The sequence below is a fragment of the Diaporthe citri genome (genome assembly GCF_014595645.1).
Source record: "Diaporthe citri strain NFHF-8-4 chromosome Unknown scaffold_2, whole genome shotgun sequence".
Lineage (NCBI taxonomy): Eukaryota > Fungi > Ascomycota > Sordariomycetes > Diaporthales > Diaporthaceae > Diaporthe > Diaporthe citri.
In genome coordinates this window covers 6,367,290-6,393,322 of record NW_025064847.1, presented here as the reverse complement: position 1 = coordinate 6,393,322, position 26,033 = coordinate 6,367,290, and the positions used below count along the sequence as shown (strand labels likewise).

The 26,033-nt window shown below is 55.3% G+C and overlaps 5 protein-coding genes across 5 annotated transcripts; 3 read left to right on the top strand and 2 right to left on the bottom strand.

Annotated features, from left to right (window-relative positions):
• Positions 1–167: 167 nt before the first annotated feature.
• INS49_007271 (uncharacterized protein) lies at positions 168–3,023 on the top strand (the record flags this gene model as incomplete). Its single annotated transcript, XM_043168036.1, has 3 exons — positions 168–275; positions 359–683; positions 751–3,023. 3 exons carry the CDS (start codon positions 168–170, stop codon positions 3,021–3,023), a joined length of 2,706 nt encoding a protein of 901 aa, XP_043029180.1.
• Positions 3,024–4,146: 1,123 nt separating this feature from the next.
• Positions 4,147–7,023, bottom strand: INS49_007270 (uncharacterized protein; the record flags this gene model as incomplete). Its single annotated transcript, XM_043168035.1, has 3 exons — positions 4,147–4,912; positions 5,231–6,159; positions 6,340–7,023. 3 exons carry the CDS (start codon positions 7,021–7,023, stop codon positions 4,147–4,149), a joined length of 2,379 nt encoding a protein of 792 aa, XP_043029179.1.
• A 3,953-nt stretch (positions 7,024–10,976) lies between these two features.
• Positions 10,977–13,360, top strand: INS49_007269 (uncharacterized protein; the record flags this gene model as incomplete). Its single annotated transcript, XM_043168034.1, has 5 exons — positions 10,977–11,024; positions 11,189–11,200; positions 11,264–11,291; positions 12,035–13,078; positions 13,137–13,360. The coding sequence occupies 5 exons, from the start codon at positions 10,977–10,979 to the stop codon at positions 13,358–13,360; spliced, it is 1,356 nt and encodes a 451-aa protein (XP_043029178.1).
• A 1,984-nt stretch (positions 13,361–15,344) lies between these two features.
• INS49_007268 (uncharacterized protein) lies at positions 15,345–18,229 on the bottom strand (the record flags this gene model as incomplete). The annotated part of the gene is made up of 2 exons (XM_043168033.1): positions 15,345–17,978; positions 18,044–18,229. The coding sequence occupies 2 exons, from the start codon at positions 18,227–18,229 to the stop codon at positions 15,345–15,347; spliced, it is 2,820 nt and encodes a 939-aa protein (XP_043029177.1).
• A 2,455-nt stretch (positions 18,230–20,684) lies between these two features.
• INS49_007267 (uncharacterized protein) lies at positions 20,685–23,663 on the top strand (the record flags this gene model as incomplete). Its single annotated transcript, XM_043168032.1, has 5 exons — positions 20,685–21,115; positions 21,821–22,160; positions 22,232–22,610; positions 22,671–23,544; positions 23,657–23,663. The coding sequence occupies 5 exons, from the start codon at positions 20,685–20,687 to the stop codon at positions 23,661–23,663; spliced, it is 2,031 nt and encodes a 676-aa protein (XP_043029176.1).
• Positions 23,664–26,033: the final 2,370 nt, after the last annotated feature.

Below are 26,033 nucleotides of genomic sequence, written 5' to 3'. Positions count from 1 at the left end.
AGACAAAGACGCGGTTGAGGGGCATGTTTAGTTTAGCGAGACGCGACTTGAAGGAGCCCCCATTATTCCACACCCGCCTTGAGCAGATCCAAATCGTTGCTCAGCCAATCCCTACCCAACCCATGCCTTTGCACGGGTAAAGACTCCAATTCGACGTGACCAAGGTGATGGACTCGCCTCCAGCATCCTCAGACCATGGCGACGAGGCCTTCGACCACTCCCACCCCTTCGCAGGCGTCGTCGTCTGCTGCACCAGCATCCCCACCGACCTTCGTGTAAGTCCTGCTGTGCAGTGCTTAGCCTTGTTGACTCTACCTTGACGAACGAAGCTGACCATGTCCACCTTGGCCACCCTCAGTCGACAATAGCAAAGAAGACGGACGAGCTCGGCGGCATCCACAAGTACGACCTGACCCCGGACGTTACCCACCTCATCGTCGGCGAGTACGACACCCCCAAGTACAGACATGTCGCCAAGGAACGCGAGGATATCAAGGCCATGGCCGTGGGCTGGGTCGATGCCGTGCGAAATCTCTGGGTTCGGGACGAGCAGATCGACTTCCGAGCCTTGGAGAAGGAGTGGACTTTAAAAGCATTCGAGACTGGCGGCGGTGCAATAGACGAGAATCAAGAGGTTGGCCCCAAGACTACGCTGAGCTGCTGCTTGACGGGTTTCGACGAGCGTACGTTCCTCCTACGGCTGGCCTGGCAACTCTAGCTGGCAAATCAGAGGCTAACTCATGTCCCCAGCACACATGCGCCAGGAAATAATCGACAAGATCAAATCCCATGGCGGCAGCTACACAGGCGACCTCAGCAGACAGGTCAGCCACCTGATTGTGTACAAGCCCGAGGGAAAGAAGTACCTGGCCGCCAGGAACTGGGGGCTGCACGTCGTAGGGCTTAAATGGGTGTACGACTGTGTGGAGCGAGGCATGATCCTCGACGAAAAAGCCTACGACCCCCTGCTTTCCGAGGAAGAAATCGGCTGGGGAGCATGGAACAGAAAAGCGAGTGCGAACCGTCGGATATCGCTTGGCAAGCGACAGAGAGAGGCGGCGGCGAAACAGGAGCAAGGGCGGCGCAAGCTGAGGAAGACGGCGAGCATGAAGCTGAACAGCCAGAGGGACAACATGTGGGGCGAGATCCTGGGCCAGCCGTCCGTCGACCAGTCCGCCTCTCACCATGCCGAGGAGCCCACCCAGCCGTTGCCGAGCGATTCGGTCCTGCGGTCCAATGCGTCTATATCACGGGTCAGTGAGTCGGTTGACACCGGCCGCTCGCGTTCCCCGTTCGTTGGCGCAGAGAACAGAGGCGACAACATCTTTGCTTCGTGCTGTCTGTACGCTTTTGGTTTTCCTCCACAGCAGACCGATGTTCTTGTCAATACGGTCTCATCCCTGGGAGGTCTTGTGGTCGGGTCCCTGGCAGACATCACAACCTCAGAGGGGATGATCCGTCGCTTTGTAATAGTACCTCAAAGCGCCGACCAGAAGTCACTTCCACTCCTGCCAGATGGTGTGGATCTCATTACCGAATGCTTCATCGAGAGATGTTTACACAGAAAGGCCTTGCTGGATCCAAAGGACCACGTTATTGGTAGACCGTTCCCAGTTTTTCCCATCGAGGGCTTTGAAAAGCTCTCGATATGCACTGCCGGCTTCACCGACGTCGATCTTCTGCAGGTGGATAAATCCATCCGCCAGCTAGGAGCGCGCTTTGAGGAACGTTTCAACGCCGAAAGTTCACTGCTGCTGTGCGCCTCCCTGAGTGCCGTTCGGAAACAGAAGCTCGACCTGGCATTACTCTGGAACGTCCCCGTCATCAAGGCGGAATGGCTTTGGGCGTGCATATCACAGGGCAAAAGGCTGTCAACCAAGCCATTCCTGTTCCCCGAGCTCAAAGCAAGGACCACCGCGGAGAAGAGCGCGACAACAAAACCATTAAACAGATCCAAATCGACGTCCGACATGTCCAAGAAGTTGACGCCAAAGTCACTGCCAGAGCGCACCGAGAAGCCAGGTAGGGCCAGCCTCCCGGGCCCAGACATGTCGGCCTTTGACCCAACGCCGCTGGTGTCCACTGAGCCTCCACTATCTCAGGCCAGGACATCAACCAGGAATGACTCCAACGCCGCCACCGAGTTTGAGACCGCCCTGACACATCAGTCCAGGGAGAAGCCACCATCACAGCGACCCGAGGCACGGCCCAGTTCGAGAAACGACTCTCATCCACTCGGTGAAAAGTCAGCCAACGAGCTGAACAAAACCTCGGCCAAAGAAACACCCCAATCTCCGCGACGCAAGCCGCTCACACGCGTGCGAAGCGAAGTCTGCGACTCAGAAGCAGGCGACGACGACGACGGCCTCGACGCACCCAACGACGATGACCCAACCCCGCAACCAGCCGCCCGACCAGAGCCAGACCAAGGCCCAGATGCTGCAGCCGGCGCCGCCGCCGAGCTCGAGGAGCGCAGGATTCAACGCGAGAAGGCAGAGAAGGCAGAAGCGGAGCGGCTGGCCCTCTCGTCGAAACTCACCTCCCTCCTCGGTGGCGCACCCGCGAACCCCGCCACCGCCGAGAACAGCCGCAACAACTCCTACAACAGCGACTCCGCAGCCGTAGCAGCCGCGGGGAAGGACGACGCAAGGCCCGCCTCCAGGCGCAAGAGGCGGGACGTGATCGGCCGAGCGGTCAGCAACGCCTCGGTGGCTTCGACGGGGAGCGCGGACTCGTCCGCTGGGCTAGGGAGGTCCGCGGCGGTGATCAACGAGGGGGCCGAGGGCTCGTCGCAGGAGGGTGGCGGCGGGGCGCCGGCGGCCAGCACGCAGGTCGAGTACGATGACCCGGAGGCTAAGATCAGCAAGCAGCGGCTTGTGAGCAAGATGCTCAGAGGGGGAGCAGGAGGGGCCGGCGCAACGGAAACCCACCGCGACGTCGCTTCGGGGACTGGCAATAAGGTGAAACCTGTGCCGGCGGCGTCTGGGCGGGCTTTTGGGGGTCGGAGCATGCGGCCGAGATGATGAAGTAGTGGTGGGTTCTCTTTGCTCATACCCACTGGTGACTGGAATGGTTTGTCGGGTTCCTCTTTGCTTCCACCACTTATTTTCACATGGCTGGTCATGTCGATGATGATAATGTTTCTCGGTTTGTTGGAGCATGTGCATATATGCATCTGCGCATCGCCATGTCCGGAGTCCGGTATGGCTAGGCTAGGCAGCCTGGAAATAGTTTTATGACTCTTTAATCACGACGGCACGGTCGTCTAGATTAAACACATGTGGAGTGTGCGAACAACGTGTTGCCATCGTCCCGTCGTGCTGGTAAAGGTTACCCGCTTCCTACTTGGGGCTTGCTCGGAGGGGTTCCTCTTTAATTTGGCTGAGCTGGAGGAGCCCGCTGGATGTTCATCTGCGGAACCGCCTCGACGCAATAGATGAGGCCTGTTGTCGTGCCTGCTCATCCCTGACGGTCGACCGCCATCGCCGTCAGCCGTCGCCTGTGGCTGTGTCACCCATCCCCTCCCGTCCGTCCCCTGGCCGTCACCTCCTCCATTGAACGCCACTTGAGAGTGAGCCGTGAGCGGACGGCAGAGGCAGATGAAGCCACAACAGTGCGATGGATCCGCGCACAGAAACGGGCTTGCATGTATACCTACGCGGGGACCTTTGAAGGCGTCATGTTCCGAGGTCACGGCCGTTGGCAAGGTGCCAGTGTAACCACCTGTAAAACCATGTCTTGCAGCACCATCGGGAGATAATGTGTCTCTCACAAGGACAGCAGCAGCTTCTGCGGCGAGACTGGCATGAGACAAATCAAATTGGTATGACATACAACGGGGGTATATATGTAAAGAACAGAACCAAGACAGACAGGCAAGACAGATAGATGATCGTGAAACCAGTGGTATCTTCCCTCCCAGTTCTCCGTTCCAATACAAGAAAATCCCGTCTCTTTTCCCAATGTAAACCTTTCTGTGCTGTAATCCATGGTCGCCGTCTTCATTTCTTTAATACATGACTATATCTCACATAATACATCGACTTGTCCTCATCACACAATATCCGTACAAAATCGTCCAGAAATCCGTACAGGCCGGGACAGGCACAGCCTGACTGGCCTCTGCCGCGTTCGTAACATCAAAGTTTACAGCCCAGACGCGGCCTCGGTCAAGACGCCAAGGAGCGACGCCGCGGCGCCGCCGATACCGACGGCCCCGAGCGTCTCGCCCCAGACACGCTTCTTTGCGCGGCGCTTGTCGCGTGCCTCCTCACGCTCGCGCTCGCGGTCGACAGTCCGGTCCCGCGTGGTGTCGCGGTCACGGGGGCGGTAGTGCGAAGACGACGAGTGGTGGTCGCGGTCGCGATGCTGCCTGCTGTCTCGCTCTCTGTCGCGATCCCGCTCGCGCTCTCTGTCGCGGGTGGCGTCGCGGTCTCTATCACGCTCGCGGTCGCGGTCACCGCCGCGGTCGCGGTCACCGCCGCGGTCGCGATGCCCCTCGCGATCTCGGCGGCGGCGGTCGCCGTCTCTCTCCCTCTCTGCTCTCCTCCGTTCCCTGCGCTCCCTGCGTTCTCTTTCCCTCTCCAACTCCCTGGGGTCAACCTCTCTTGGGCCATCCTCGTCGAATCTGACGTGGTTCTCGTTACGATTCTTGAGGATGGGCTTGGGCTGGGTGACGGCTGCGGGTGAGGTCTTCTCAACGATGACCGGGTAGACCCTGTGGCCCTTCCGATCTCCCTTCTCTTCGAGCTCTGGCTCCTCTTGGATGGTGGAGTTGGTCGAAGCTCTCCTGTTACGTCGGCGACGATGCTCCCGGGGAACGTACTTGTCCGTCAAAGCCCCGGACCGATCGCGGGACTCAGAATCAGTTGTATCTGACTCATCCCAGATGATATCCTCGGAATCCGTCTCGCTAGTCGTGTCAGAGTGTGAAGATGCCTCCTTCCGTTGGTATTCCGCTTCTCTTCAGGGTAGTATGCAGTTGATCTGTACTTTGGATCCGAGCAGGCCCTGTCTCGGCCAGCTCTCAAAGCTGCCGATTTCCTTGCATAGTCTGCGATTTGGGCCTTTGTCAACACGCCTAGTACGGCGACAAAATCGGGCCTTGCCTCGTATCGTACACCAGCCTTCGTAAGGACCTCAGTCGATACCAGGCTCCGCTTGATACGAGTCCATTTGGCTTCGAGCGGTATTTCATTGCCAACGCTGTCCGGTGCGAGGCGGGAATAACGCTGGGGTCTGGGTGCCGATGTTGGCGGTGGTGGGAAGCCAGGTGCCGAGGACGGGCGCCGAGGAGGGGAAAGGAATGGGCGCAGCGCCTTGTGAGATGGGAGAGGCATAAGGAGGTGGCGGCGTCAGTGTGGAAGCCGTCGGACTTCCATAGCCGGGGAGAGGTGGGACGTATCGCGGCGCGGCGCCTTGAAGCGCCTGCGACTGTGGCGATGAGCTAAGCGGGTGGTCCGGCGGCAGGGCAGCGACGGGCGGCGGAAGATATCGTGTGCTGGGTGAAGTGCCCGGCGAGACGCCGTAATTTGTGGGCAACAAGGCCGGCGAGAGACCAAGCCCACCCATGCGGGCCGAGAGGTTGTCAGCTTCATTGCGGTCTAGGGCCATGAGATCCTGAGTGGAGATCAGAGCCAGTTGTTGCGAGTCCGTTGAGCCCGAGTCCGAGCATGAATCGGACGAATAGCGCTCGTAGGACGTTTGCATCGGCATGCTTGTTGGTGGTGGAGGGTGGCCACCTTGTTGGCTCTGCGGAATGTAAGGGTTATAACCCGGCTTGGTTGGTGAATGGCTCTCCGCATGGCTGGGCCACTGTTCCGGCTGGCGCCGTTCGAGTTTCACGCTGGGCATGAACTTCTCGTTGTCCATGCTGGGCGAGACCATCTCCTTGGGAGACATGGTCTCGCCATGGGGATTTGATGGGTACGAGGCCGGGGTGATTTCCACTGGCGGTGGCAAGGGTGAGGATCCATACTGCTGCGGTTGGCGAGCACCGAATGCGGGCGTCTCCGGATATGGCGCGTATTGCTGAGCTGCATATGCACCGTTGCGGCGACCCTGCGGCAGCTGTTGGTCTAGAAGGCCACGCACCGACGGCGGTTTGTCATCCAGGTAACCGTTTGAGTCCAGCTCACGGATGTAAGCGCGCAGAACTTCCTGCAGGCCAAAGAGTCAGCAGTCATATACAGGTCAGAGTTTTCCGCGCCCAACGAGCGTGGTGGCACCACACTGCGCATTGGGGCGCTGCTGTGTAACGTTGACACGTCTGAATCGAGGAAGAAAGGAAATGCAATATGAGACACCGCATGTGTGATGGTTCGGCGACATGTTACTCACCTTGTGCTTCCTGAGGACATCACTTGAGAAGCCCTCCTTGACCAGCTCGGCCCAGAACTCCTGCCACATCTGATCCTCGCTCTCCTGGGCGGCATCGCCTGAGGCCGAGGCCCTGGCCCTGCGCTGGAACAGACGCGCAGCCACAACATCAACCTTATCCTTGATCTTGTCCATCTGCTGATCGTCTGCATGTTCCAGGTCGACGGGCTTGTGCTGCCTCGTCGGATTGTGCAGCTGCACCGTGTCTAGGAAGATGTCGATGTTGGTCTTCTGGTTCGCCAGCTTGGTCCTTATCAGAGCGACCATGTCCCTCTCGCGGTCCTCCATGCGTTTGGCACTGGAGTTTGCCCGTTCTCTTCGCCCACTGTCGGGGCTTTCGCCGTCGCTGGGATAAGAGCCATACTTCTCGAGGATTGTGTCCAGCTGCTTGAGCGTGAAGTCGGTGTCCTCGACTATTGGTGTAAGTTGACGGGCGTAGACTGAGGATTCATATCCGTCGCTGTTGAGGAGACTGTCTGGGTCCTCTGCCTCGGCGCGCAGATGCTTGAGAACCGAGTGCAGAGGACGCACACCAGTCGCGATGTCTGCAAATTCAGGGCCTGATGTCTTCGCGCGGCGGTAGAGATTCCGTGCAGTCGCCGCGACAGAGGAGATGTACGAAATCGAGGTGCTATCTACCGGCATGTCGTAGTAGTTGCCACTGCGCGGCGCCGTTCTTGGCAGGCTGCTTGCCTCTGGTGCAGGCACGGTGGCCCTCGCAGTAGGATAATGGCGGTGGTGTTGTTGGTCGAACCGGGCGTGCTGTGGGCTCCTCTCTGTGTTTGGTGTGTGTGCAGTGTGTCGGCGTGGACGTTTGGTCGAGTGGAACAGAGCACCCTGGGTTGTGGACAGGTGAGGATGGACAAACATGCTGACGGCTGTCTAAGCCAGAGGGCGAAGATCCGGGCCAGGTTGGGTGTGGGCGGCTATGTAATGGACGGGCGTGATACTGTCATAGGCTTGCCCCAGAAGGGCGTGGATTGTCGCAGACCAGGCCAGGGCTGGAGGGACCGGGAAAGGAGCTGAGGGTGATGTACCTCAGCCTAAGACGCATGTAGGGGCTGCAATCCGACGGCACGGGTCCAACGTGTCTTAGCCCCGGGGGATGGGATCAGAAGGGGACTAAGGCGGCGGAATTGCGGGTGCTTGGGTGGCAGTTTGGGTGTGTGGTGTGTGTGTCAAGATAACAATCCAGGAACAAGAAAATTGGAACTCGGTCACACAGTCGTCAAGATGAAGTGCGCCGCGTCGAGCGTCGTCGAAGATTCAGACGATGATGCTTGGATGTGAAGACTCAGAGCTCGGCTCGAGGAACGAAGGGAGACAGACAGAAGAGGAGGGGCGAAGACAGGACACGGGACGGGAACAGACTGGCGAGGTGGTAAAAGCACAAACAAGTCGGCATGTGCTCGTATGTATGTATGCGATGTGGGTACGTATGTGTTACTATGTGTGTGGATGGGGAAGGAAGCCGGATGGATGTATATTTTGGTCGTGTTACGAGTCGCGAAGGAAAACAAACACATGCCCCCATGCCATGTGTGTGCCCATGTCACTGTACCTGTAACCCAGGCGAGTTCAGCTGCCAGTTGGGATGGTCCGCATCCTCGGGGCGCATATCCACAGGCAGACCAAGATAGAGATGGTGTGTAGCAGAATGATGATGCCTCAGCGTGCACAGGTCTGTCATGGAGGGCAGTTAATCTTGGAAGATTTTCTCCGGCTCGAAACAGATCGTCTCTCCAGCCTCCAGTCTCCTGGCTCCAAGTCTCTGGACTGATGGGGCTGATGGGGGATGTGGGGAAATGGAGGGCGAGACGGAGCGACTCTCGCTGGATGCGTGGAGGTGATGAATTATCTGTCTCGAGTATATGTACCTCGAGCAGTCAATCATGGTCAAGGCAAGTATTCATGCACACGCCATAGCTGCATTTAAATTGGGAGCGGCATTGGTTGAGCTGCTTTTCCTTGGTGGTTGGTGGTGTTCGTCACAGAGCGCCCTGGCTGGACGTGACTGGACGTGACTGGCCCCAGCTCCCCCAGCCGGACGCAGCAAGGGACCTGTGTGAAATTCTGTGCAGGGAAGCAGCTGCACGTCTGGATGACGTCGCATGATTTCATCGCCCATGGTTGGCACAGGCCACCTCCTTCCCCGGATCCTCTCCAATCAGCCTGGGTGTGTTTCTCTACTAAGGCTGGGTGGTCTGTGCACAGTAGCAGAGGCAGCAGAGAGGCAGTTGGAGGGGGTCGGCACAGAGCCACTCAGGTCCGTCCGGCGAAGACGCGAAGAAGCTCCAAAGCTCCTTCTAGCCTCGAACCTTGGGGCGCCTGCGCCACCGGGCTGTAACGGAGCACTGGCACCACTGAGAAGGCCTGGAGGGCCCTTCACCCATCCATCCACCGATGACCTGCAGGCCTCGACCCGTCCAGGAATCGAAATCGAAATCGACCAGCCGACCTCGACCTCGCGCTCTCCCCACCAACAAGGTCACTAGGTGGTGGGCCACCGGAACCCGAGGCCACAGTTCTTGGCCACACTTCTGCAGTTTTGTTGGGTTTTCAGTCTGCTTTTCCCCCTTGTGATGATAAACAACTACCGTACTGCGACTATCATGCTGACCAGGGCTAGCGGCTGGCCCCGTCCTGGACCAAAAAGGAACCCCGGGCGTCCGCGTCGCAGGTTCATGAGAATCCCGTAATAAGTACAGGGCAGACAGGCAGATCTTATGAACAGCGCATGAAGCACGCCTGTATTTTTGACCCATCTTCCCCACACCAATCCATGGACGACGCAGAAGCAAGAACAAACAGTGGGGACTCTGAGGTTTCGCCGAAGAGATGCCAATACGACGGCATGCCCGGGGACAAAGTTGGTCGGGACTTGTTCGTCTGAACGGCCTGCCTGCACGGGTTATTGCCGTCCACGCCCCGGCGGTTCGGACTTACCTTTGCTCGCCTTGACTTGAACTCCCCGTCTGCAGAGTCCAGACACGGATCCGATGTGGCTTCTGCACATCACGAAGAAGGCTGTGGAAAGAGCCAGCCAGGTCTAGGTCAGTAAGCCAAGGCGCTGCTCCACATCCCTCCTCCCGTATTGGAGCGGAGGAGGGAAGTCAGTACACGTGCAGGTCAGACTTCTGACCACTGAATCAATCCGCTCCAATCCTCCCTCTGATCTTCGCGGGCAAAGACCGGGACGTGAAGAAATTTCTGGCCCGGCATCGCCACCTCGTGATGTTCGATTGCCGTCGACTGTTTTGCCCCGTCGCACAAGGTATCATTGCAGACCACAGCCATCGAAACGAAAAAGACACAATCGTCCAATCGCAGAACCAAACGTCCTTGGCACCTAGATCCCGCCATAAGCCCACGCCAAAGCACGAACAGCTTGGCTTGGCCGCGCCCCGTTTGCGTGCAGCGAAGAGCTGTCAACCGAGTTGGCGTGGAGAAGCCCACGAGCCTGCATGACAGGCAACTTGTCGCCTTGTCCTTGCACGACAACCCCGAATCTTGCAGCACGCCGGCAAACGTGGCGTAGCCGCACGCCAGCACCCAGTACCCACGCTTAAGCCGCTGACCAGCATAGACAAAAAGTGGGTTGCTGCCTTGCTGGCCAAACAACCCTTACCGTGCATAAGCTTGACAATCGTGCATGCGACCCAACAGCTGACGACGAGACAAACAAGGAATGGAGACAGCCGCAGCGGGCTAGCGAACGGACATACAAGTTTGATGAAATGATATGCCAACTCGCCCAAGCAATTCTGCTCCCAAGGCCACCATGCAGATGACTGATAACAAAGTGCACATCTAGGGTGGTGCTCAGCCTGCAAGACGTCGGGCCACACTTTTGATGGCATCCGCTGAACCCAGCCCATCCTAATGAAAACGCCATGCCACTTGTCTCGCGGCAATGCCTGCAGTCAGGCTCATGAGAAAGCCTAGACTATTATTGAAGACTAGCAAAACGACTCGTCTATCTCGCCGGCCGAGTCATCCGGGGCGCGTCGCCCGACTACTTTACAAACAGCATCAGCCGTACGCCACGCCGCCGCATATGCCGACAAGTAGGTCATATTTGTGCATTTTCTAGACTCCCCCAACGAGGAAAAAGACAAGAATTACGTCGTGGCCTACCAAGGTTGTTGTAAGTCCGCTGCTGCCAAGATATATGCACGGAGTGGTCCGGCGGCTCATACCGACCCTCCTTCGAGCCGCAAACTTGAAGTCCGCCAATCGGTATGGCCCTGGTTTATGGGTTGTATCCAAGATATGACACAGCTCCGTTACCGTAGAATGTCCAACACTGTATGAAGCACGACCATTCAATGGCAAATGTCAATGATGATATTCCTCGGGCGTTCTATGATGGAACCCACGTTTGGAATTTCGCTTCCTTGCATCCAATTTTTTGTAGCCTCTCCCACTAGTTGTATACTCTGGCTCCTGAAGTTAAGACAGCATGCCGCAGATGCTCTTCTGAATTTGAAGAGTATACCTGAAAAAGGATGTATCTTGAGGGTCCATGTCCTCAGTCACTCGCCCTGGTAATACAACCTGCACGAAGACAGAAGACATATTGAACCCATTCCTTGCAAATGCTGCAACGTTGCAAACTGCGAAGGATCAAGAGATCAGGCAACGACGTTAGAATCTTTGTCGAATGGTTTCATGACTGTCCACACCTGAATCTGTAGACAGTATCCTAAGCGATTCACAAGGATCTGGCCAGCTGCTTCGATGCATCTAAACGCCACTCAGCAACTGCGAAAACCACACTTTCTCACAACCACATCGACTAACAAAACAGCTCAGCCAGTGGGTATGCTCCCAGCCGAAGGAGATTGTCTCCCGTTCCGTTACAGAGCTAACGCCCTTTATTCAGGCCTCACATACGCACCACGCAAAGCAAGGTGAGTGACCGGTCAACTCCCACAGATGTTATGGCTGCCAACCAACTAGCTGGACTTCACGGCATTGCAATCAAGGTCGTCTTGTACGCCCAGAGGTGTGACGTGCTGCGAGAGGTGCATACGCGATGTGATGAAGTGAGATGTTTGATTGGCTCGTCGTACCAACATGACACAACGATGCCCCTCATCAGGAATGGAATAGACATGAAAATTGAATGGTATACATCACAACATTGTAGATCAGGAATGATTGCATCTCTGATATTTCTCTAGACTCTACCTGAAACGTGTCATTCTTGTCAATATACAGCCTCCAACACAAATCAGCTTCGACAATGAATGCACTTGCTCGTTCGATGCCGCTGGACGGGGGATACGTGGTAAATCTGCACAAAAGACTCTGTTGACGGGGACTCTTACGCCAGAATGAGATCTAATAGGCGCCCAGGCCGCCATGGAGGTCCTACATGCACAACGACGAAAACGACCTACAGAGCTATCGAACTACGCTACACTTCCAAGTGAAAAAGGAAAGTTGCTCATGACACCTGGGCTGAGAGGCGTTGCTAGTACTCAAGGAATGGCGGAGTGGTTACAGCAGTTGGGTCACTCAGTCAGCATACCCCCTCCCCCGGCTTCTGGATCTTGGAAGAAAAGAATCTCTCGGCCAAAAATAAGGGCCCCTGTATTGACCAGTACGCAGCTTGCTGACATTGACAAACTGAACGTCATTCATGTCGCAGGTACCAAAGGCAAGGGAAGCACATGCGCCTGGGCCGAATCGTACCTACGGGCACACGGCAAGAGGACGGGGTTCCCCGATAAGACAGGTCTATACACCTCGCCTCATCTCGTCTGCCCCGAGGAGCGCGTCCGCATAGACTTCGAGCCGCTGTGCAAAGGGGAGTTTGCCAGGTACTTCTTCGAAGTGTGGAGTTGCCTCGTGGAGCGGAACGATGAAAAGATCAATGCGCTGCCCCGGTACCACCAGCTCCTTCTTATTGTAGCCTTGCACGCCTTCATCAGCGAGGGGGTAGAAGCAGCCATCATCGAGACCCACCACGGGGGCGAGTACGACGCCACGAATGTCATCAGCCGCCCCGTCGTGACCGTGATCACCTCCCTCGGCATGGACCACGTCGAGCAGCTCGGCCCGACGATCGAGAACATAGCCTGGCATAAATCTGGCATCTTTAAGAATGGCGCGCATGCGTTCTCCGCCCCTCAGGAGTCAGCCTCCGCCGCCGAGGTCCTGCGCCATCGTGCGGCAGATAATGGGGTGCCCATCCAGTTCGTGAGCGCGGACGAGTCACTGCTTCCGGCAGGGCCGCCCCGATTCCATCCGCCGGTTCAGGTGCTTAATTGCTCGGTCGCCCTGGCTGCTGCGCGCGACTTCTTGAGACAAAGGGCCCCGAGGGTGAGTTCCCAGGGTAGCGACATCCTCAACGAAGATGACATTCAGCGGGCGGTAGAGGGTTTCTCGTGGCCAGGCCGGTTTCAAGTGGTTGTCGAAGAGAACCACGAATGGTTTCTCGACAGCGCGCACAATGAGATGAGCGTCAGCAAGGCATCCGGATGGTTCATTGAAAGTATCTCTGGAGACGCTGGACCGAGCTTGGGAGAGAAACCCAAGCGCGCTCTGATATTCGGCCAGTCGCACAACAACAACAGGGATCCTGTCTCGGTTTTGGACAGTCTAGCCGTCTGTCTCAAGCCGATTCACTTCGACAAAGTTATCTTCACTCTGAGCTATGACAGAGATCAGCTTTACCAGGCGCGCCGCCAAGGTATGTGCATGAGATGCCTCATGTCTCAAGATGCGTATAGCTAAGCTACTGAAAGCAGACACTGGGCCAGAAGATGGTGAGCTTTTGGGAAGCTTCGAGAAAACCTGGCGGAAGCACTATCCCGACTCCGATGTTGTGCAAGTTGGAGACGTGGAGCAGGCTATGACAACGGCCAGGGATTCCTCTGCCGGTGCTGGTGGTCGCACGCAGACGCTCATCACAGGATGTCTACTATTGGTTGGAGAGGCACTTTCTGTTTTGAATGGGGGAACTGTCGTCTAGTTGATGTTTTTGCGAGGTCACCTAGCGAGAGCTCTGTCAGAGACACACGCCAGTCTTGAGATTCCCCTTTTGATCTAGGTCCAGGGTTCGATGACTGCGACGTTCATGAACTCGTACTTCAACGTTGACTTGACGGGAGACAATCCGGCCTCGGCTGGCCCGGAATCGTCATGCAGCCGTCTTGCAAGTGATCCGCCTCCTGCATAATGAGTCACTGCCTGAAATTCCAAGCTTGTCTTGATAAGCATAGTCATTTGGATGGCATGCAGACGTGCCATATACTCCAGGATAAACTTCTGCTCCCCGCCCAAAGGTCGACGGCATCGCGCCGGCCCATCCAAAGGCGCAACTGCAGAAAACGACATGTGAGCCGCATGTAGCCGTGAGCTTAATCGTCGGATGAATAATGGAAGCCTGGGGCAACTTTTGGCCAACAACGATGTCCCCAGGACCTGCCGGGCTGTGACGCTTTTCCCGCTCTGATCGAGTAGCCTCCACCGTTAGAGAAACGCCATTTATCGCTCTTCCGCCCTTCAATATGCCTCTCCCCCGATCGGTTTGCGATGCGGCTCTGTGTGGGCCAAGCCCAAGCGCTGACCCGGATCCGTCAAGCTGGGAGCTCCCGGCTAGCTGGCTTACGCGATGTCAGACCAACAAACACGCACACACCAAGATGCCACACCAAACAACGGATTCACGCTAAGATTGGCCCATGTAAGAGAGGCTTGACAATAGCCCAAGGCAGACACGCCAGGCGCAATTCCGTCAAAACTGCCCGCCATCCGGGGTGGATTCCTCCAGACTACGTGATCGCCTATGTACCTACTCAGCAGTCGAGGCCAAAGTACCCCATGATAACGTGTGACTGCCTCCCGGCAGTGCCGTCGCCGGCGGGTGCCGACTGACTTGTGGGAGGGGAGACAGGCGATGCGGCTCTGCCGTCCACGATCTGGGCAAATTCCCATGCAAAGTGGGAACCCCGAGGTGCGCCTGGAAGCTAAGCCAGCCAGCCAGCCCTTCTTCCCTTCCTTCCGGGACGTTTGTCCAGAGAGAGAACAAGCAATCTGGGCGGAAAAGGCATCCGATGTCGTAATGACCGAGAGACAAGAGGACGACAGCTCACACACTGCGGGCGCAGAAACAGAAGCACCGCCTGCCTGCCTGTCTGTCAGCCCACCTGTTCCCTCCGCCTTGTCCACCGCGTTCTCCGTCCACAGCATAAGGCAAAACCACAAACATCAAGGAAGAAACAGAGCAGAGAAATTCCCCGCGCTGTTTTGAACACGTATCCGTCGCAAGTGACCGCAACCGAGACGAGGTCTCGAACTCCTCACGCAACACACAGCGTCCCACAGGCACGCGCGCGTGTCGAATCGAAGCCTTAAAAGCCTCCGGAGGCCGGCCCCGGCCAACCAGCGAGTGGATTGTTGTTCCCCCCGGAGAGACAACATCAGTCGCTGTCTCACCGGCTCGTGAAGAATTCCTCCGCTCCTCCGCCATAGAAAGCCCTGTGGTTGAGTTGTGAATCATCGGTGATGCATGGGGGAAAGGGCAGGTGTCGTGTCTCCTGGCCTGTCACTGGCGACGGCACGCGACGTCTGTGCTACGTCGGCCTTGTTTTGTCTTGTGGGGTCCCTGCACGCCTGGGTTGGGTGACTGTTCTCATGTCTCTGCCTGTGCTTGTGTAGCTCCGTCGCCTTGTCCGAGTCTCTGCCCTATCCTTGTCGCAGTCGTAGTCCTCCCTGCCGGGGAAACGCGCACATGATGCGCGGGTTATGTTCCGCAAGTAGCACTTGCTGTGGTTCTCTGACGAGGCTGTCTGTGATGAGGGTATTGCTCGAATTACTCGGACCAGACAAGATGGCCTCGTGGCTACTGGGTCCAGACGACCACTTTTGTACACCAAGATCTACCCAGACCGTGATCCCACTGAAACGCCAACTCTTCCCCCGTCTCTTCACTACTCGCATTCGCCTGCGCATCCTTATATGCTGACCCTGTCTCCCGAATACTCCCCGACCCTCTGATTGATCAGGTATGCAATCTCTCTCTTGCTTCTCCTGACGACCTCGCCACCGGAGACGACCTTCTCTGCTGAGATTCTCTCCTTGGCCTTCATGCCAAGCGGTAACATGGCGCCTTCCGCACCGGCTGCCTTGCTGATCCCTTGGCCGTGTAGTTCCACCGCCTTGCCATCTCCGCGCTTGTGCTTCTGCCCGACTTCCGCCTCGGCCTTCTGCACCTGGGCCCCGTACCTGACCGCCTCGGAGAGGATGCCCCGCAGGAACACGGCCTCCTGCACGCCCTCCAGGGCCGCGCTGACCTCCAGCTTCAGCGAGGCCAGGAAGTCCGCCGAGTCCATGTGGTCTCCAGCACCCGCCGCCACGATCGCGTCGTTAATCAGCCAGCCGCCCGGCCCTACCGCGTCGAGGCACCTGCAGAGTAGGTCCGCAAGGAGGCTGATGCTCCCATCTGGCGGCGCCTCGAGGTCGTCGTCTTCGTCCAGGCGCGTCGTGTCCAGGTACCGCGTAGTCCAGCCGTCCTTTACGAGTTCCATGCGTAGCACATAGATAAGCGATAGAATCTCCTCAGGCTTGTAGCTCCGCCGTAGTGTGCGGATTGTGGAATCGCGGGGACAGCTCCCCAGCTTGCCGAAGGCCACACTCAGGCCTCTTGCGCGGATGGTGGATTGGTCGCCTAGGTAGAACTCTGTGACCTCCAGCTCCTGCTCGAGACGGTCCAGCTCGTGGCCAAATGCGCTCTGGTCTGCGTTGAGTGTGCTCTCGTCCGGGTCGGCATCATCTGACTGTTGCGATTCGAAGGTGAGCAGCTTGGGCGCTATCTTCGTGGGGTCTTGCACGAGTTCTAGACTGCGCATGATCAAACGAACTGCTGTAAGGAGCTCAGCGGCCCCCAGCTTCGTTGAGGACAGGTAGGACAGGAGAAGCTCGAAAGGTGGATCTGCTTGTACCAATACTTGAGGCACTTCTTCGCCGAGGATATGGTCCACGTCGTCGACACCTCGGAGCTCATCCTTAAAAGCTGATTTGATGTTGGATATGGTGAGGTGACCTGCATCAACCAGGCAGTTCAGCACGTTGCTCTGTGGCAGCTTGCAGATAAGCCTCGTCTGATCTGAGCCCGATTCTGTTGTGTCCTGCCAGTCGAATATCCTTGTGATCGTGTACAGAACCCATCGACGGTCAGCTGTTGGATACGCAGAGCGTGTGCTTGGCCATATCCATTCTGGCAGTCTCGGCTGTTCGTCTGTCTTGCCGTTGGCCGCGTCAGCTGGTTTCGTCGCGATTCCAAATCTGCTAGCCGTAAGCTCCTCGAATCCACCCAAGTCGCCGGCCTCGAGGAGGGCATCGGCTTTCTGTACATCTGTAGTGAACTCAGACCAATAGTTTCCAGTGACAGTGCCCGGAAGATGTTCAGAGAAACTCGAAGATTCGCCATCCGTTTTCTGCTTCTTGAGAATATCTCTGTGCTGAGCGATACCACGCCCTATCGAGTCTATCAAAAGGCCCTCTGCTCTTCGCTTCTTGCCTCGCGTCCTGGGGGCCTCAAGTTGCACAGCCACCAGGGATGCGCCGTAGATTGCGACTGCAATCTCGAGTCTCGCAAAATATGCCACCAACGACAGGGCCACAGCATTTGAGCCTTTGCCCACGTTGTCCAGATCGATCACAGAAGATGCCTGTAAAGACTGATAAACAGGGTTGTAAACATCCAAGGAGTCGGGCTTGGCTGCAAGGACAGAAGACTTCGATAGCCGCACAAATGACCTCACGTCCGGTACTTGGAGTTTGCTGTCGACTTTGACAACACTCGAGGTCAGATCGTACGTGACAAGACCGTCCTCCTGGAGCTCCATCAGTGACCCTGAGGTGACGTCCAGACGGAGACTTCCAGGCCCACTTGCGACCGAGGAGGGTGACGGGATTGGAGAGGTGTGTATCTGGACCAGCCGACCGCTGGCTTGCGCCTCGGAGTTGGAGACTATGCGAAGTATATGGAGATAACGGGACTCTGCGTCCGTGCCTGCGACCCTCGTGACTAGCAGCAACATGTCCAGGGCGGATGCGTCCTCCTGTTTCGTCTGTAGTAATGAAGCGAAGGCGTCCTCTTTGCCTCCGAATAACCCTCCAATGACGTCGCTTGCCAGCGCGGCTTGGACGAGCTCGACTTGGAGGCGGGTTCCCTTGGGCAGCGCAGGCAGGTCCTGCTTCAGGATTTCTGGAGATGTCTGCCATCGTTTTCGCAGGACGTCACCTCGAAGGCAGATAACAGTCCCATCCTCGGCGACAGCTACCAGGTCCGGAACTGCACCTGACCCGTCGGCGCTTGCAGAGTTGGTTGTTGTAGCCGTGCTGAGGTGCACGAGCTTCGAGGCATGGTCCACCTTCTCGGTCAAGGTGGTCGAGGTGGTCTCGCCTGAAGCTCCAATGACATCTTTGAACAGAGTGATCTCGGGTTTTGGGTTTCGGGTCGAGATATAGGTGTAACGTGTGACGTCTTTGCTCTTTGCGACTCTGGTCCTCGTCGAGCACGGCGAGCAGGTGAAGATCGACTGTGGCGGGACCGGGTAGGAAGTAATCAGCCGTGATGATGGAACCTGAAGGAAGTCAAGTCAGCGGTCGCTCTTGCAGGTGGAGAGTGGACGTGTGCCCATAAACTAACATCGTAAAGGTTCAGTGCCTCGCCGTCAATCCCGACTGCCAGCTCGGATCGCTTCCTCTTCTTGGAGCCTGGCTGCTGGCCCCAGACATCACCGATTTGGTATGCGCTCGCACCTTCTCGCTGGTTCAGAGGTCGAGGCAGGGTGGTGAGCACATATGGCTTCTGGATGTTGAATGTTGCAGCCATGGCGCGCAAGCAATACGGCCTCGACAGACTGAGTGGCAGTTGGATCGTGAAGTTCAAAGTCGCTCCTCGGTAGAAAAAATTCGAGTGAGTAGCAGGGGTTTGCTCTTATCGGGCTTATCTGAACTTCTGCAGTGGGGCTGGCAGCACCTCCCCAATTTTAGCGTGTTCCTGTCCCCAAGCACTACCTAGGTAGGTAGGTACTACCGTAGCGCTCAGTATACCGAGCGCTACGGTAGGTACCTATCGGCATTTGATAGTGTGAGAGAAGTCACCATTCGATATCTTTTTTTCTGCCCGCCCAGTACCATTGGAGCGCCATGACTTGTCTTCAGGTAAACTGTGCATTGTTCTAGAGGGGAGATCCCAAGCTGGGCAGTACAACTTCATACCCCCTGAGGCCAATAAGTATCATTATTAGCATAGTATTATGCCAGTTTTTTCAGTTGGATCTGCCTCATCACGCCATCTCCGAGGCTCGGTCAAACGCGAAACGTGAACGACGAACGTGAACTCAAATACATGCTCTCAATTCTGTAGTAGGCCCCGTTCAATAGTCTAGATGAAAGCGACAAGTGCAGCCACCGCGGAAACAATAGATGCCATAGCAATGGCACCCTTCCTGAAGATAGGTGCGCCCGCACTGCTGCTTTCAACGGTGGAGGACGCTGAACTGGAGCTACCAGAGGTTGAGGAAGGCGTGGCTATGGCGGTACTGTTCAAAGGTGTGCTTGACGATCCGGCGGTCGCTGTACTGGGAGTAGTCTGCAAGGAGGTAGCGGATGCAGTGCCGCTACTGACGACCGTTGTCGTAGCTGTTCCAGTTGTGCCCACTGACAAAGAAGCTGTACCAGAAGAATCGATGCCAAGCCCTTCGATAGTGCCTACTGAATAATTTCCAGCTAGGCCGCCACCTAGTTATACACGCGATGTGTCAGTGTTCGATCAACGTGCAAACAAAAAAATAATCCTCGAAGCTGGCCTGGACAAACTCACAGTTTTCGAGCGCGTAGCCGGGGCAAGCCACATTGCACTGAGACGCGTCTCTTTTCTTATCGTTCGAAGGCAGGGTGTCGAGGCAAGAACAGCGTGGTCCTTGTGCTGCAAAGACAGAATATCCTGCATCCCCACAATGAGAGGCGCACAGATTGAGACTGTTGAATGTCAACGTTATCTCATTGACGGCGTCGATTGCATAGCAATCAACTGCGTCATTAGCCAGAACACCGAGTGTCTGGCTAAGCACCGCCAGAGATAAGAAAGCCGTGAAGCTATGCTTCATTGTGATTGAAATCAGAATCGTCTTGGTTGATTTCCTCCAACTGACTTTGGTTGATGTAAAGATAGAGCCTTGAATAGGAGACGGCAGTGCAGGTCGCATATTTCATATCGTGGTGTTTACGAACTAAGCCTACAGATCCTTGGCCCCCCAGCTGACGACGTTCTAATTTCACCTAGCTCCGAAGGATCGTTGAAGGATGCGACCAACCAGAAAGCGAACCGGAAATGCAGGCATGTCGTTTGTCATATTGCTACTAGCTTCATGCACAACACGGCAGATTCCGTTCAAGAGAAATTCCGTCTCATATGATCTTGTGGAAGCTTTAGACCTGCCAGAAAATCTATGTGATTGAGAGCCACTTTTTGCCAAGCCCCTGAACCTCACCATTTCTGGCCTTACAAGCCCCTGCAGAAAAGATATGGATTTGAGCATGCATACTTGAATAATCAGAAGGAGAAGGAGCTGGAGAGCCAATAACTTCCAAGATCAAACCAGATTAGAGAAAGTAATAAGTCGTGTGATCACATGTCCATCAAGCTCCAGGAATCTTACCGAGCTCATACTTTACATTACAGTGATGCTCACCGAGCGTCTGCCGTGATGTGCAGTGTACATACATGGCCAGACAGCCGATCATATGCTCTCCTGAGCAGATGATGGTATGAATTTGAAAATGATCCACAAAGACGATGGTACAGATTCAAGATATGCCAGGTAAAAATAGTTCTGTCTCAACTCATTCATCCATCACAGAATGCCGGCAATATTTACTTTCTTTCTATCTTCGCCATGCATACCATAGAGTTCCATCAATTGATCAGCTTGATCCAGTGAACCAGCCAGGAACTGCTTTGCTGTTAGGCAGTGGCCCTAATGGCAATGGAGAATACTGCCTACCTGGGGTGTGTGTATGCACAGGCAGCCTATCATCCGCTCGAATTTCAGAAAGTGCATTACACGGCATAAGCCACCAATGGCTCCACCCTGTTTGATAGCTTTGCAGATAAGCTGCATGCGTTGTTGCCTGGCTGTTCTCATGGCCAGCAAAGTTGGGCGTACTTATTTCCCTGGGCAATCCACACTTCATCTGAATGTCTCCCCGCTCCAAGGTGCTTATCCTAAATTGTACATTCACGTTCTGAGCCCGCCTGGTCAATCGATGATCCCTTTCGAGCCATGGCTGATCCCTTGTCCATCTCGGCGGCAGTTGTCCAGTTCTTGCAGGTTACCGTTCAACTTTGCCTAAAACTTCATGGCTTTTGTGCGGACATGCACGATGTGCCGGATAGACTGGGCAGCCTTGAGTCAGACCTCAAGCAACAGATCCGGGTGGCTGAGAATATCCAGAGCCTGGTCTCTGGGACGTCGCCGGCTCTCAACTCATCCTCCATCGATTCTCTACGGGCGATTCTAGATGATTACTCCACAAAGATGGACCATCTTTTACGAATATTGGACTCGGTGAGCAGCAAATCTCATGACGGCTTCTTTAAGAGAAACTGGAACGCGTTGCGGGCCCTGGACAAGAAGAATGCGATGCTCTTATGCTGCGATCAGTTGGCACAGAAGAGAAGCCTCCTTTCTGTATGGTTGGGCAAAGCCAACATGTGAGCAAAAGCGACGTCAACTTTCATTTAGAGGACTTGTTGCTCACATCAGAAGGGACCTGTCTCACCAAGTCAGAGACATTGCCGAGGAAGGCCGAGATCAAATCACAATTTTATCGAGACAAGTGGAGGGGAACTCGACCAAGATAGAGACGCATCAGAACGAATTGTCCAGATCCATCCGTGCAACTGAAGTAAATTCCAACGAGATACGAGTCCTGTCTGCTCGACAGGGCAGTTATAGGCAAGAAATCCTCGCGGCGGTCCACGAAACGAGCAGCGAGATTCACAATCTCGCTGATGCCTGGCAGAGCCTAAGCACAACTGTGAGTCGCACCGCCAAACTTTAGAGCTTGAAGAAAAGCACTCCAAGATTAACACGCAATGTAAGCTACACGAATTCAGAGATATCCTGGAGTCAAATCAGGAGCTTTCTCGCGTAATCCTTCGGGTAGCTTCCACAAGGAGCGCATCATCTACGGGACTCGGACATTGCAGCTCTGCCGACATGTTCAAGATGATAGAACAAGTTTATCTCAGCGATACTCAGAACGATTCCCGAAATTCCAATGGCACTAGAGGCACATCAGTGACGCACTGCACGTGCAGGGCATACAGCCGACTTACTTACCGTGAACCACTGTCGATGCTGCATTTTAAAAGTGTGTTTCGAAAACGACACTACCCCGGCTGCCCAAAATTCAGGAGCTCACTGGCAGATGAGAGTCTCGAGTACACGATAAAGGTCGTTCCCCCCACGTGGCTGCTCTCCCATACGATTCATCTCAGTGTGGTCCTGCGGAATTGGAGCAGCGGCAGAGAATTCTCGATTGCCCCAGTCGTTATTGGCACAAGCAGAATCGTCGATCCCAATACCTCGCCCGGTTTTCAAACGGTGCGGGCGTACGAGGAGCTCCAAGGATTACATCATTTCCAAAACATTACCAAATTCATGGAGTCTTTGGAGAAATCACTACGGGGTGTACTCAGCGCCGGTCAAGGTTCTCCTCTCGACGAAGACCGAGATGGTAATACTCTTCTCTACGTAAGTATCATGGCCATTCACATTTGAATGTATGAATTTGAGTTCTGACAAATACATGATGCCAATAACAGGAGGTCATTCGGCTATACATTGACCATGCGCAGCATAGCAAGAAATATTGGATCACCAAAGCTACTGAGGTCGTTTCTCCCGTACAATTCCTTCTGGATAATGGTGCGAATCCAAATGTCTTTTGCTCCTACAGTTCAAGCCGCTACGGAGCAAGTCGGGGTACGGCTCTGGACCTGTTCGCAGACAACTTAGTGAATCCAGCGCGCAACTTTGCAGCACTAAAAGAAATCGGAAGGTTATTACTTGGGAAGCTGACTGAGGTGGATGCCGAGAGCTCGAAACCACTTCGGACTGCTGCAAGAATCGATCCGGGTCATCTGTCGCAGCATTTCCAGGTTGAGATGGAGGAGTTGCAACTATTGCCCGAACAGATTAAGGGTAAGAGGCTCCCATTGGATTAACAACGAGATGTTCCAGCCTCGGCTGACGAATTCAAAGTATGCGAATACAATGGAATAGTACAGGCTATTATAGAGCGCGACGAGGCTGGGTTTCAAAAGGCGCTCGACAATTGCGACTCTCATCATCAGTCCCCAGCTACCGGCCTCAGCGCCATCCATTTTTCAGTAACTTGGCCTATGGCGCTCACTGCCCTTCTCCGGATCGGTGTGGATGTGAACGTCGAGGATCACTATCATCGCTGTCCAATACACCTTGCCGCATCATTGGGGGAATCTGAAGCCGTCGACATTCTACTGGAGGATGACTGCGCCATTTGGAGTCACTCCTCGCCTTCTTTACTGCGAGAAGCACTGCGGTCAAAAAATGAAGAGAATCGGGCCCGTATTGTGAGCTCGGTCATCACAGCATATATTGACCGACATGCCCGGTTCTTCGACCTGGCTCTATCACTGCTCCCCCAGTCTTCGCCAGCTTTTGCAGAACTCGTTCCCGGAATATTCTGTGAAAACCTCGTTCCTCAAATCCAGCAAGAATTAAATTGCCTTCATTTCCGCATCCCGCCTGCGCTGAAACTGAGTGCGGACGGTTCAAGCGTCTACGAGACGGCCGATATCGATGCCCGTAGTCGCTTGACCGTCCAAATGGCCGTGACACTCTGGGACGGTGGCTTTCGACAGATCCACGAATACTCTAATCGAGGGACGACGCCACTTCTCGCAAGCTGGTACAATGCTGACTTCGAAATGATCAAGTGGTTGATTTCCAAGGGAGCCTCCCCGTTCTCCCGGCACGGGCAGACACAAGGATCAGGTCTGCATCTCTACGCTCACCGCCTCGGATATCCTGGCGCTTACTTCAAGCACGACGCATCAGCTGTCTACTGCAACGAAGTTATAATTTCACAGCTTGAGTCAGATCTTTATTCGAGACGGGACTCGTGTTGCTGCCTCTGTTCGATGGGTGGTTGCCCGCCGGTTGTGGTTTTTCTGAAATCTTATATTAATTTCATATTTTGTGGGAAGGCTATGATTCTCGATCCAGCATACCAACTCTACTTGAAACAGCTCCGTCTCTTCTGGGAGAAGCTGCCGCCGGTGCGTGGCGAAGAGCAGATCTCCGTGGAAGCGGTCTTGAGATTCTTGGTGTTCGAGAAGATGAACTTGAAACATCAGTGCTGTCGCCTAGGTCAAGAGGCTCAGGATCACAGGGTGGAAGAACCCGTGACGGAGGAGAACCCACCAGAATCTGAGTGTGAGATGGAGGCGAGATTGCGTGAGTATCGGGATAAGATGCAGAGTTGCGAGTGCAAACTCCTTGAGAAGCCCTTGTGTGTCGTCCTTCGCGAGCATTGCAAATCACTCTGAAGACATGTAGTTATCCGTAATTATATTCCAATATTAGGGCGGCGAGCTGTTTTGCGAATGATTGTGTGTAGGGAGAAAGATAGACCACACATTGTCTGTCCACGAAGGTCTGGCCTCAGAAAAGCCTTTTGCGGTTCTCGTGTACCAATGATGATACGAAATGTCCACGAATACACAGGTTGACTGCAAAGTCGGAGGAGACGCCTGCCCTTCTCCATTCCCCGCAAGGTCGTAGTGTATCTGTGGATCGATTCGTGATCAAGTCGTTTGCACCTGCTATGGCAACTCGATGTGGATCTCAATTGCTCTTGCCCAGAACACCAGCGTGCATCGTGCCCCAACCGTCGAACATGGGAAGTCGCGGGCTGTGAGATCGTTGCCCTACCCGTTCAGGAAACGACTGCGGGAACAACTCTGGGAAGGAACTTGTCGTCATCAACCCAGGACACTTGAGAGGACACATTCCCTTCGAGTTTCTTACCCCGTTCTCTTCATCTTCTCTCTTCATTTTTCCGTCTTGACACTCCACGCTCCACACTCAATACCACAACGACGGCGACATCCTGATTCTTTACTTCGCTTTTCTTGTCTTCTCCTCTACTTTCTCTTCGGGGCTGGTGCCATATCTCAGGCACTCACTGTACATCTGTTCCGCTGCTTCCCACCAGTACGCTCACCCTGCCGACCATCCATCCGCGCAGCAAGTTCCCCCTCAGCTGCCTCAAGGTCGATCAAAGGTAGGAACCCCCAAGAAACCTTTCCGTGGTGACACCTCTGGTGAGGCACCTGGTCGGGACAGAGCGGCGTTCGATTCGTACGGACCCTTGGGGGTGCTCTTGGGGGTCGGGTTTTTTTTTTCCTTTTTTCTCCGCATCCTACTCAGCCTTCCCAGCTGACAATAAAAACGGACCATGACAGATTCACGAGGCATCAACAGCAATTTCCTTGCAGGCGGTCAGTGTTTCCCTCTCCCTCATGACCAGCGACCTCCTCGGGTGGTATGTGGGCTGGTTCCGTGGACCGTGGAGCCTCACTGACGGGGCTGGGCGGCAGTGCGTCTGCACAGTTTGATGATAATTCGGGGGTGCTTTGTATGGGCGGTCGGACTTCGGGCATTAGCCGTAGATGACGTTCAGGAAGACGGATAATGAATCGCTGCTTTTTTGCCTTGACAACCCTGTCTTCCCTGCCTTTCCCTGTGAGTTGAAGCTCGATCAAATGAAGGCCCTCGTCCAGGTAGACCCCGTTCGTGAAGCCAGGGCCACCACTGTCGTCCTCGGCTGCGCTTCGAGCGGCTCTGTCAGCACGTATATTTCCCTCCACGCCCGAGTGGGAAGGGACCCAACGGAGCTCAATTGAGATCCCGATTCTGCTGAAGTATTGTGACCTTGTAATCAGCTTGCGTAGAACCGAGTTGAGTTCACAACGGAGCCACTCTTCGCTGAGCGTGCGTTGACGTAGCTCACTAACGCGGCTTAAGGCTTCCTGGCAGTCGGAAAATACAACCACCTTGGTGGTTTCTGCTGGTCTTGTCAAAGTCTGTGACAGAGCGACTGCCAGCCCCTCGGCAACAGCGGCCATCTCGGCGGTGAATGCGTCGGACTCGCGCGGCAAGGGAAAGACACGTTCCTGCCAGCTTTGGCCGTCGTCAGCTTGGAATACCACGGCAGCACCTGCGGATCCTTTTGCGTTCCGCTTCCCTCTTTTGTAAAGTGAAGAGCCGTCGACATAGAAAACAAGCTCCTTCTCTGTGCATTTGTTAGGTCTCGGTCGAGATTCCTCCGTCGCTGCAAGAATTGCATCGTCTCTGGACTGGATGATGACATCTCCTAGGAAGCGGAGCTCGGCAGTACAGCGCAACAGGGCACGTTCTCTGCGGGCGTTGGCCTTCCTGTTTGTCTCGGCGATGGTTGAGATGTGTTGTCGGACAGACGCGGCGACGGCCCTGTCGCTTCGCCTCGGACGGCGCTCCTTCTTTTTCCGAGCCCTGGCCGGTGAATTTAGTGGTGTCTGGGCGTCTCTTGGGGACTTAGCC